This window comes from Sciurus carolinensis, chromosome 1 (genome assembly GCF_902686445.1).
Source record: "Sciurus carolinensis chromosome 1, mSciCar1.2, whole genome shotgun sequence".
NCBI classification, from domain to species: Eukaryota; Metazoa; Chordata; class Mammalia; order Rodentia; family Sciuridae; genus Sciurus; species Sciurus carolinensis.
This window is the reverse complement of record NC_062213.1, coordinates 202,588,691-202,601,453: the sequence shown is the minus strand read 5'-3', so window position 1 is coordinate 202,601,453 and position 12,763 is coordinate 202,588,691. Positions and strand designations below refer to the sequence as shown.

General features: G+C 41.8%; 1 protein-coding gene across 1 annotated transcript in view; it reads left to right on the top strand.

The window, feature by feature from the left end:
- Positions 1-11,036, top strand: part of Slc25a33 (solute carrier family 25 member 33) — a 28,637-nt gene extending 17,601 nt beyond the window's left edge. The window contains exons 3-7 of the mRNA XM_047547472.1: positions 3,731-3,808; positions 5,515-5,615; positions 7,119-7,185; positions 8,928-9,208; positions 10,581-11,036. Coding sequence (XP_047403428.1) covers positions 3,731-3,808; positions 5,515-5,615; positions 7,119-7,185; positions 8,928-9,208; positions 10,581-10,783 — 730 coding nt within the window. The 3' untranslated portion in view covers positions 10,784-11,036. The remainder of the gene's footprint in view (positions 1-3,730; positions 3,809-5,514; positions 5,616-7,118; positions 7,186-8,927; positions 9,209-10,580) is intronic.
- Positions 11,037-12,763: the final 1,727 nt, after the last annotated feature.

The following is a 12,763-nucleotide window of genomic DNA, read 5'->3' as shown; positions in this document are numbered from 1 at the left end:
GAAAGAAAGAAAAAGTGCAATTCAGCTGTCGTTAGTATGTTCACAATTTTGTCAACCATGACCACAATTTAATTTTAGAGCATTTTTGTCCCCACTTAAAACATAACCCTTTACCTGTTTGCATCATTCCCATCTCTTGCCCCAGTCCTAGGTAACCAAATGCTAGTCTGTCTATAGATTTATTTCCCCCCAACATTCACGTAAATGATGTGTGTTGGCTTCATGTGTCTGACTTCTTTCCTTCAGCTGAATGTTTTTTAAGGCTCATCCTTACTGTAGCAGTATCATTACTTCCTTCCTCTCTATTGTTGAAGTATGTCCATGTATGGTTAGGTCTTATTTTAAACTCATTTGCTTTGACCTTTATCAGATGCCATGGAGAAAAAATGAAATGTCCGCTGCGCTAGTATGTGTTCCCTGGTCTGGGTGTGGTAGAGTCAAGCAGAGTTTGTATCAAAGGACTTAGTCTGGGCCACACTATCAACTGTGTCCTGGCCTCACTTCAAAAGACTGCCTGTCAGTAAAGAAAGATTCCCTGATTAGAAAATAAGACTTCAGTTTCTAATTTTTTGAAGTAATTTGATGATGTAAATTGAACTGAGGTCTAGCTTACTATTTTTTAAAAGAATTATTATTCACATACCATGAAATTCATCTTTTTCAAGTCTACAGTTCAGTGAGGTTTAGTATTTTCAGAGTTAGGTGACCACCACCACTGTCTAATTTCAGAATATTTTCATTATCCAAAAAAGAAACATGTATCCATTAGCAGTGTTTCCCATCCCCCTTCCCCCTTTGTCCCTGGCAACTGCTAATTTAGTTCATGTCTCTAGAGATAAATATTTTATTCCTTTTGATGATACTGTGAATGGAATTGGAGGGTTTTTTTTATTGTTTGTTTGTTCTTTTTGTTTTTTAGGAGAAATCCCACTGTGTTACCCAGTTGGCCTCGAACTCTTGGGCTCAGATGATCCTTCCTTCTGCCTTAGCCTCCAAAATAGCTGGGACTGCAGGCATGCACCACTGCAACCAGCTTGGAATTGTTTTTTTTTTTTTTTTTTTTTTTTTAATTCTGTTTCAGAGTGGTCATTGCTCCTGTGTAGAAATACAACTGATTTCTCCTATTGACCTTGTATATTATAACATTACAGGACTTATTTATTAGCTTTATTAACTTTTTAGTGGGTTCCCTAGCATTTTTTAAATATTTTAAAAATATTTTCAGTTGTCGATGGCCATAATACCTGTATTTTATTTATTTATTTATTTTTATTTGTTTTTATTTGTGGTGCTGAGAATCAAACCCATGGTTTCACATGTGCTAGGCAAGTGCTCTACCACTAAGCTACACCCCCAACCCCTAGTATTTCAATATAAGATTCTTCTGTGCATAAATAGGGTTTTACTCTTTTTCTTTTTAAACCAAACACCTTTTATTTTTCTTGTCTACTTGATCTTAAGGTATCAATATTTACTTTAAGCAGTTGAAATATTTCATGAACATCTAAAAATTAGGAGGAGAGAAGCTGAGATTCATAGTTGGGTTGGTTTGTACCCAGGGGATCTAGAGCATGAAAAGTGACATTGTTACCTGAGGAGGGAGAAAAGCTGCCAGTGGACAGGACTTGAACACAGTCCACATGCCATGTAACAAACATCATTCTAACTCTTGCACCAAAAATTTCAGCTTGGTTTGGAAGACCTCTCCGTGAGACATGTGGAAGTGGTAGAGATAGAGAACTAGCCAGACTCACTTTGCTGTTGTCATTAAGTAAAATACCTTTTATCATACCTCCAGTGTGTCACATGAAGGTGTAAAACATAACATGTCACCCTTCGACTAGGATGTGATTATTTGTGAGCTGGTTCAACATAGAATGCTGTCAAATTGAAGGTACTAGTTACCAAATAAAGAAAAATTCTCAATAAGATAAGATTAGCGGGGGCATGGTGGTACACACCTGTAATCCTGGCTGCTCAGGAGGCTTAGGCAGGAGGATTGCAAGTTTGAGGCCACCCTGGGGAACTTAAGGAGACAGTGTCCCAAAATAAGAAATGAATAGGGCTGGAAATGTAGCTCAGTGGCAGAGTATCCCTGGATTCAGTCCCATGGATGGGTGTGTGTGTGTGTGTGTGTGTGTGTGCGCGCGTGCGCGCGCTCATGCGCAGGGAGAAAAGAGATTACGTTAGAGAAGACCATTAATAAAATCAAGGTAACTTCTAATGGATGCAAATATAAGATTGAACCATTGAAAAGGATAAATTTAACCAACTTAAAGAATTGCTATATTGAAGTAGAAAAATGTTGAAGAATGTTCCATACCGTTTTAGGATTTTCTGAGTTGCTTTGAATTAGAAACCATATTAATTTTTTAAGCATGTTGGCAAGGTTGTGGAGAAAGTTGAAGCCTTAGGCCTTGTTGATAGGAATGTATCACAGCACAGCCTGTGTGGAAAACAGCATGGCAGTTCCTCAAAGCCTAGAACAAGCCTGTGGCCAGCAATTCTGCCACTCAGTGTAGGTCCAAAAGTATTAAAAACAGGGATTTGAACAGGTGCTGTATTTGTTTGCCTGTCTTCATAGCAGCATTACTCAATAACCAAATGGTAGGAGCAGCTCAGGTATCCATTGATGACTGAATGGATGAATAAAATGTGATGAATATAACAGTAGAATATCATCCAGTCTTTAAGGAGAAGGGAATTCTGACACATGCTGGGGCATGGATGTCCCTCAAAACATGCCATGGGAAATAACAGTCACAAAGAGGACACATAGTATGTGATTGCACTGGTGGGAGGCATCTGGAATAGCCAGATGCAGAGTCAAAGTGGAATGGCAGGGTCAGGGAGGAGTAGGGGTGGGGTGTTTGGTGGGTAGTGTCAGCTGAAGAGGAAGTGCTAGAGGTAAATGGGAGCTGCTTCCACAATAGTGTCCGTGTCCTCAGTATCACTGATGTGTCCATTTAAAAATGACCAAGATGGTAAACTTCGTTATATATATTAGCACAGTTTAAAAAATAAAAGAATGGTGGTGCATGCCTATAATCCCAGCAGCTCGGGAGGCTGAGGCAGAAGGATCACAAGTTCAGAACCAGCCTCAGCAACTTAGTGAGACCCTAAGCAATTCAGCCAGACCCTGTCTCTAAATAAAAATGTTAAAAGGGACTGGGGATGTGGCTCAGTGGTTAAGCACCCCTGGGTTCAATCCCCACTACCCAAAAATAAATAAAGAATGTATCACAGTATCCTCTTGGGACTCAAGAAACTAGACTTCGGCTTTAAATAACCTTCACATATACCATGAAACTTACTAGATTTTTCTGTTCCTTATGTCCCTCTTTAGGACTCTGCTACCATAGGCAAAGATCTATAAGATAGCACTGTTATAAATAAAGAGGTATTTCCAAAAGAAATGCCACCCAGAGAAATCTCAGAGCTGTTTCTCAGGGAACCTTGTTATGATTGGGGATGCTTCCCTTTGCTGGATGTTCATCCTGAGTAGCATTTCAGTGTGTAGCACAGACTCTGAATATCTTGCTCCTGCTTGAGCAGGGAAAAGGCTGTTGAAAACATACCCAGTGATTGCTTTCGAAGCATGCTGTGTCACTGCATTAGTGGCAACGATACTCGGGGTCGCCTTCTGCATGGAACTGATGTGAAAGTTGACTTGTCGCCATTTGGCACAGTCCTTAAGGGGTTTTTTACAGGTATGTCTTTTATTATTCAGGTCGATCTTGGAGAAAGAGGGACCAAAGTCACTCTTTAGAGGCTTGGGTCCAAACTTGGTTGGAGTTGCACCATCAAGGTAAGCATTGAACTGCTCTAGTTCATAAGAGCAGTGTCCACGCTGGGGCCTTCCTTGCCTGGGAGGCACTGCTCACCAGCCAATTTCCTTTTCTGAGTTGGATTTACTTGAATATATTTGACATGGAGAGAGGATGATAGCTGCGGTTGTTTTTGTGTGAGAGGAAAAGATTCTGGTTATTTTATTAAATAGAAAGCTAATTTGCTATCATCACCTGTAATCTCCCTTGAGTGTTTGCTGCCCTAAGTGTGGTGTGTGGTCACCACATGGTATTATCTGGGAGCATGTGAGAAAAACAGTCATGTAATTGTGGGGCACACCCAGACCTACGTACGGCACAGCAGGATCCACAGATGATTCATGTGCACTTGGAAACACTGATCTGAAGGAACTGGAAAGGCATCCAGGCTTTACTTTTTACTTTCTTTGCAAAGTGACAGTCCCCCCACCTTTTTTTTTTTTTTTTTTTTTTTTGAGCAAGGCTTAAATTCTCTGTAAAGCCTGTTAAAATATACAAAGCTGTGCTGTGCCAGTAGCATAGCCACTGACCACATGCACCTGCTTAAATGTAAATTAATTAAAATGGAAGATTCTGCTCCTCAGTCTTATGTTTCAAATACTCCAAATCCACAGGTAGCTAGTGATTCTGCATTGGAGAGCATACAGGTGCAGAACATTCTGTCTTTGCACGATAGCTGTGGACAGTGCTGATAAAGAGAGTAACTGGGTGTAAAGGTGAACGTGTACATGTCAGAGGACACAATTTCAACAATCTGAAGACTTTATTTATTTCCAATTCTAGAATTGGTCAACATTTTGTTCTATAAAATTTAGTGTGTTCCAGTGGGCCAAACAGAAGATAAGAACAGGGAGACAGAACAATAGAAAAATAACTGGTTAACATCTAGTTCCTTTTTGTAAGGATTAAAGCAGAGGAAACTTGATGGTCACATCAATTGAAACTCTTTGGGAAAGTTAACAGTTATCTCTCTAATCCTGATTTCTTGGAGGGTCAGATAACATCTGAGTTTGGTGACAGGCAATTCCACTTTTTCTGTCTGGTCTTTTTGGGGCGTAAGGAAGGAATTTAGTCCAAAGCAGTGGCCTCCTGCAATTTTTATTTAACAGTAGTCAAGATCCTAAGATAAAACTTAAATCCTATAATTGGGTTGTTGGCCAGCAGAAAAAAGCATTTTGCCTGCATTACAGGGAAACTTCCAAGCAGCCTGAACTCCTGAGCCCCAGCAGCAAGGAGGAACGAGGGGAAAGACTGAGAATATTGGGGTGGGGGACAGAAACACTGCGCTGGCCTTTATGATCCTGAGTTATCCAAGGCCAGTTCAAATTATATTTGACTGTTTTTTTGGTGTAAGATAGAAGTGTGGTATATTTTAGAAATGTTACAAGCTTTTAAAGTGTATATTGCTGCTTTAACAGATTAGCATTCATTCAGAATGAAGAACATAAAAGGACTTTGTACACCTATTACCAAAATCTCATTTTCCTCAATTGTTTTAGACACTCAGTCTTCACTAAATAATTTCTGGCTAGGCAAACAAGAACTTCCTGGGCAGGTTTTGGTTTTAGCACAGGTGAGGTCAGGCTTTTGGTTACTTATTATCTCCCATATTATTTATTATACCTCCCATATATATTTTATAGTGCCATGATGATTTCTTTATAGCGTTCTCTCTTTGTTCTAACAGGGCTGTGTACTTTGCATGTTACTCCAAAGCCAAAGAGCAATTTAATGGCATTTTCGTGCCTAATAGCAATATTGTGCATATTTTCTCAGCTGGCTCTGCAGGTATGTTACCTAGTGAGTGAGATAAAAGCCTCTTGCTTCCTAAAGCATGTGTTATTTTTTTCCCAGGATAGAAATTCACTTCCTGTTATTTTTTTTTTTACCTAAAATCATTTTCAAAAGTTTTATGTTAGAACTGATGGAATGCGTGTTTGAGAGCAGTTTGTAACTTGATTTCATTTTCTCTGACCTCTCAAGCTTTAATATTCTCCCTCAAAATTCACATGTTCTCCTGCATGCTGCTGGTTAGTATTGTTTGTTTTAAGTCATTAGTGTGTTTTTATGTCTTTCTGCTTTTCCCATTAAGTTGTTTCCGTCTTTGTGACTCCCCAGGATCTGGCAGGCCCATCTGTCCTTAATACCTGGGGTGCACAGTGAGGGTTCAGGGCTCTGGGGCAGTGTTTTCAGATCAGAGAGCTTCTGCTCTCTTTCAAGGAAGTCACTCTACTCACTGTAGAATGAGGGGCAGGACTGTTCCTCAGGAAGTCCAGGGTAGAAAGCATGGATTTGCAGATTGCCAAGAGAAGGTCTGTCTTTTTATACAGAGGTTTATGTCCACTTAAATTGAAAAACACTTTAGAGAATTTAAATTGACATTTCAGGAAAATTCCCACCTTCTACCATCCTGTAAGGTATAAACACCAGTTTCATTTGCCTCTGTTACCCCAGTAAAGGTACTAGCAACCTATTTGAATATTTAGAGATTACGATTTCTAGACCCTGAGTGGAAAATGGTAAGCAGAGCTGCTTCACACGATTTCCCACTTCACGTGGAGCTCTGAGGAGGACGTAGCATTCCAGATAGGTCAGTCTGCACTTAATGGGCCCATATTAGTCAGCCAGAAGCCAGAGGCTACTGATCAGTTCTGTGACTTGCGGAATTAACCTAGAAGAACAGAGGTAAATGAAGCAGACCTTCAGGGAACTTTATAAGCCAGTGTCTTCCTTAATAATTAATCTGCTTAGGACTCTGATGTCTTGAGGTATCAGGAGTTGGACTAATAGCACAGCATGGCTTTTTTTTTTTTTTTTTTTTTTTTTTTACTGGAAAGATGGGCAAAGTTAAGATGATTCCTCTAAGCAGATCAGTCTTAATACTTCATTTCCCAAAATGATTCATCAGTTCAGGTGAATAGAGATTGAATTCCTTTTTTCCAAATTAGATATAGGGTAACCTTTGGATTACATCAGCAACTTCTTTAAAAATCCTTTGAGGATCTGAAGCTTCTAAGTTGTGCTCAGAATTCTTACCCTGGGAATCACTTAGGAGAAAGGTCAGCAGCACCACCTAAGGGTGGGAGAGACCCAACAGGCTCTAGAAACTGAGTTCTTGGGGCCCAGGAGTAGAGGCGGTACAGTCTATAGACTGCAGCTTCCACCTTCAGTACAGAGAGGTAACTGTCTCCCCCACCCAGCTCAAGCCACGGAAGTCCTGGTTTCAGAAGTTGTTGTATGGTGTGGACACTGGCTCTGCCCACTGATGACTTTGTTTTTTTTTTCTTCCAGCCTTTGTCACAAATTCCTTAATGAATCCTATATGGATGGTTAAAACCCGGATGCAGCTAGAACGAAAGTAAGTTACTGATTGTTCTTTCCTTAATGTAAGAATTAGGGGAATTTTTCCTTCCCCAATTCTAGCTATGGTGTTAGATGTAGGACTATTTAGCCACACACCCCAACTTTTTTTCCTTCAGTCTAAGCATATGTAGAAATAGCTTTTGTTTTGAGATTTGTGCTTGTAAGCGTTGTGGGGAGAGGAGGGCCACAGAGATAACAGGAGAAAATGGGAAGTTTTCTCGGTGGGCCTGACTTCCTTCTCAGACAATCTTCTCAGGGGGCTGTGTGCAGCCCCACCAGGTGACCTCTGAGGACTCTTCTCCAGAGTCTTCACCATCCAGGGGAGGATGCCAAAAAGAGCAGAGGGGAGTTTGAATAAGGCCCTCAGACACACTTAATTTTTGCCCTGAAACTGTAGCCAGGAATTAGCATTTTTTAATGTGTGCTTTGGATTCCTTTGGCATTCTGGGGAAAACTGTAGGCTCTTTTTAGAATAAAGTCTTTTTAAAGCAATCAAAACCAGTCATTAAAATACAATTAGCCAGTACAGTGGCATACACCTGTGATACCAGCAACCCAGGAGGCACGTAACAAGGCTAGGAGGGCCGTCAAGATGGCAGCAAGGCCAGCTGCCATCTTGAGAGCAGCCAGGTTGCAGAGTGGGCAGAAGATGCTTGAGGCAAGAAAGCGCAGTTGATCAGAAGATGGAATTTCAGCAATTTAGCTTGAAGCTCTTAATCAGTTCTATTTTATGATTCTAGAATCTGTATTACTTTATTCCAAAGCATAGAACAAGTGTTCAATGAGTCAGGCAGAGGAGGTTGTTTTCTTAGAAAAGGGCTATCTATTAAAGGTAATCCCACTAACTCAGGAAGCTGAGGCAGGAGGATCACAAGTTCAAAACCAACCTCAGCAAATTAGTAAGGCCCTAAGCAACTTAGTGAGACCCTGACTCAAAATAAAAAGGGCTATAGGGATGTGGTACAGTGGTTAAGTGCCCCTGGATTCAATCCCCAGTACCACAAAAAAAAAAAAAAAAAAGGAAATAACAAAAAGAAGTTTGGCCATTTAAGAGTTACTTTCCTTGTAATGTAGTGATAAAGAGAGCAAGTAATTAAAAACAACTGGTCAATGTCGGCTTACTCTAGGTTACCTTTTTTATAAAAGGATTAAGACAGGGAACCAAGTTTAGAAATAATAGGATTAAACTACATCGTTCAAAACAAACAAACAAAATACACCTTTTGTTCGTGAGGCTGTGGGTTCCTCAGCGTGCCCACAAAACACTCTGGAGACTAGGGAGCCTTCATACTCCCCAGCCTGTCAGAATTTCCTTCCTTTCACACACTTCATGTGTGATTTTGTCCTGCTTTTCACCTAAGCACCTTCCTGTGTCTTCCTGCACCATGACTTGGAATCTAGCACTTGCCTGCCCATTTTTAGATTTTCCGAGTGTTTTGACTATATTGCAGTTGTGACTCCCCTGTGACAGATAGTCTCCTCCATCAGCTCTTTCTAGAATTAGGACAGAGGCTGTGAACATGCTTCTCTGGCCCTTGATACAGACACACAGACCACTGGGTGGGCCAGTCAGGTGCCCTAGTGTGTTGAACTGGCCTCACAGGGAACCAGGAGTCAGCTGGCCACAGGACAAGGACAGGTTTCTTTCTGGTGCGGTTTCTCTGTACTTCAGGCGATCACCTTTGTGACCTGGTGCAGTGCATCTCTCATGGCCTGTCATTGGTTCTCCCCATGCAGAATAAGGGGCTCCAAGCAGATGAACACACTCCAGTGCGCCCGATATGTTTACCAGACAGAAGGCATCCGTGGCTTCTATAGAGGGTTAACTGCCTCATATGCTGGAATCTCAGAAACCATCATCTGTTTTGCTATTTATGAAAGTTTAAAGAAGTATCTGAAAGAAGCTCCATTAGCCTCTTCCACCAATGGAACTGAGAAAAATTCCACAAGTTTTTTTGGACTCATGGCAGCTGCTGCTCTTTCTAAGGGATGTGCCTCCTGCATTGCTTATCCACACGGTATGTTTTGCTTTTCACTCCCAGAACAGTCGAGCAGCTGACAGGTTTGTCATTTGTCACTGTATCAAGACCTCCACTGCACAAACTGAAGTGCAAATACTGGTGGAGTGTCCTTTATGTGAAATGCTTATGATGAAAAGCGCTTCAGATTTGGGGACTTCCAGGGTTTGTGACATGTGTGTAAGCTTTACCAGTTAAGCACGCGTAATCTGGCCAGCATGGTGCACTCCAGAAGCTTCAGTTGGATTAGCGGATTAGGGATGCTCACCCTGTACCTGCAGGTCAGTGGAGAGTATAGGTGGCCCTCGCTACCCGAGCATAGATTGTGAGCAGTGGAACTGCCTCATTCAGCTTCAGCTGATTGGGGCCAAAACTTGCTGTGCAGAAATGCAGGCCCTGTGCTGCTGAACTTCTGTTTTCAATGAACACAAAATATGAATCTTACTTAAAATTCCTTGATGCACAAAATTATGTGGGAGCCAAAATCACTTTTAAAAAATCACTCAGCTTCTACTTTGCGTGGAATGATAAGTAAGGCTACTTTGGGTAAGTTTGTTTTTTAGCAAATTTGCTTGTTTGTCCTGGTGCTGGAGATTGCAGGGCCTTGTGAATGCTAAGTACATGCTTTGCCATTGAGCTGTACCCTTGCCAATTTTTTTTAAAGAATTATAGAATTGGTGTCCCACTGACATACTTTGAACATGGGCACACACCTATAATCCTAGCTGCTTAGTCAGCTAGAGCAGGAGGATCACAAGTTTAAGCTGAGCCTGGGCTACTTGACAAGACCCTGTCTCAAAATTTTAAAAAGGGCTGGAATGTAGCTTGGTGGTAGACCATTTGCTCAGCATGCTTGAGGCCCTGGCTCCATCCCCAGTAACAAAACAAACCCACACTTAGTTGATTGTGCCATGAGAAATAAACTGTTTCAGAAGCCTGCTGTACTGTCAGCAGTGGCCACTGCACATGGTATCAGGTACCAAGTGGCAGGTATCAAGTTTCACTGTGTGCTGGGGCACTACCAGGAGACCCAAAGGGATGTTGGAGAGGTGGTTGTCCAGGGTCTGAGTTCTGCACAGCAGGCAGGAGTGACCAGTGTCCAGCTGTGGGTGCCTGGGGAGGGGGCCAGATGGGCAAAGTCTTGAAGAAGGAGAGAATGACTCTTCGGCTGGAGGGAGTGGGAAGGTGTGGAGAAGGGGAAAGTCAGAGAGGGAAGTATGAGATGGGCTAAAAAGAAGTTACCCTTTCGTTGTCTTTCTAGGCTTGTGACTACCCTGTCCAAATAGAACCAGGATGGCAGATAGACACAGCTGAACCTTGACTCCTCTCCCTGTTTTACTTGTGCCTAAAGCAGGTGTTTGTCTCTCTGCAGAGGTCATTAGAACACGGCTCCGGGAGGAGGGCACCAAGTACAAGTCCTTCATCCAGACGGCTCGCCTGGTGTTCCGGGAGGAAGGCTACCTCGCCTTCTACAGAGGACTCTCAGCCCAGCTCATCCGGCAGATCCCAAATACTGCCATCGTGTTGTCCACCTATGAGTTGATTGTGTACCTGCTGGAGGACCGTGTACAGTAGCAGGCCACACACTATGCTCTAGGAGAATAAAACTGAGAAACTAGAGATTTTTCCCATTGATGTTTAGAGTGTCTGAGACTGAAACAGGCAAGGCCACAGAGCATCTGGCTCCTGTCACCTGTTGGACATTTCCTTTTGGATTCATGCTTTCTGGAAGGTTTAAATTCATTAACGTTAACAGTTAATTATAACTTTTTTTTTTTAACTTAAGAGGATTCAAGATTAAGAGGCAACTAAATTAAATCATGCTATTTAATTTAAGTGTGCATTTTGTTTGTGTCCTCTTTTATGCTCATCGCACTGTAAACTGTAGGAACACAGAGGGCATAAGGTTGAAGCGCAGCTTACTTTCTGATCTGACCTGACAGTCTCCATTACCAGATGGGAAAAAAGTATCATATTTTGGTGGGACTGTGGGCAAAATTTCCCACTCTTTTTCTCCTCTGTACTTTGTACTTTTCCAAGCCTTCATACAGATGGATCTAAGCTTTCAGATGCATAAGAGGAAAAAAAATTTTTTCTGACACCAAATATCCTATGTTATAAACATTTTCCTGAAGGACCCCTCGTCTCCCCCGTTGAGCCCATGGCGCAAATTTTAAAGACTGTTTATCCATTGCCTGGCTCCTGGATGGACCTCCAGAGGCGACACCTCAGAAGCCAGGCACAATCCAGCCTGGCGGTGTGTTGAGTGGTGGGCAGCGGCTGCTCCCTCTACAGTCTGGCTCTTTCTCAGGTCTCTGCTGTTGTAGAGATGGAACCCCATATGGGATGTCGCCCACCCCACGAGGTCACTCATGCTCAGACAGGATGTTCTGATCAAAGCCGGAAAACAAATCACCAGCATTCCACTCCCTGCTTTTAAAGGAAACTTAATAAACACAATGATTATAACAAGACAAAAGGCAGGTAAAAATCAGATCTTCCACTAGCTCTTTCTCTGGAATTTGTTCATGAAGGTTTTTTTTCAATCTGAATGTTTAGAAAGATATTTGACCCTGATACTGGATACACTGTATTTCAGATTGAACTGCAGACACCTTGGTAGGGACAGGGGAGGATATTTTCTCTTTACAGTCATAGGGAAGTCAGTTGGTGTTCTTGAGTTCACTAATACAATCTGCTTCAACAACTACCTAGAAGTCTAAATGGGCAACTATAGCCAGGCTTCTCTGCTTCTAAAGTGCATGTTGGGAAGGCGATTTCTCATCCAGAAGCTCCTTGCAGCGTTTGGTAGTGGCATTTAGCAACAACCTCATTTTTAAAAAAGTTTTATTTATTTTTATGTGGTGCTGAGGATCAAAGCCAGTGCCTCACATGTGCTAGGTAAGTGCTCTATCACTGAGCTACAACTCCAGTCCCTCCATTTTTATACTCACAGTAAACACAATTTTTTTCTCAAGATTTTATCTGTGCTACAGGTTGAGAATGAGATTGCTTAACTTTCACTTACACATTCTTGAATACTTCGGATGTTGAGCTAGTATAACTTAGTTGTCCACCTCTCCTTCACCAGGCCATCAAAATGAAAGAAAATTGAGCACTCGGAGTGGGAAGGGAGCAAGCAGGAAGGAAGGGACACTTTCCAAAGAGGAGCTGCTGGGTTTAAAATGGGAAATACCATTGCTGGAACCGAGTGGAGAAACGCCATGATTTATTATTCTTTGCTCCACAGGCTTAGTCATTGGGATTTCATTATTTTTAAATAATCATATGAATGTATATATGTATATATATATATATATATATGCATACATATTTATGGCTTTAAAAACACTCATTGCATACCTAGTATATGCCATGAACTGTGCAAGGTATTAGGTATTTTCTCATTTAAATTCATTCTGGTGACCTCGTGAGGCAGGTGGTACCATCCACATAGGAAGTGAGTGGAAGTATGTCAGGTGACTTGCAGGTGGGAAGTGGTAAACTGACCCCAAGTAGCCTGCTTCCTATTGAGTAAATTAATAAAAGAGGTCC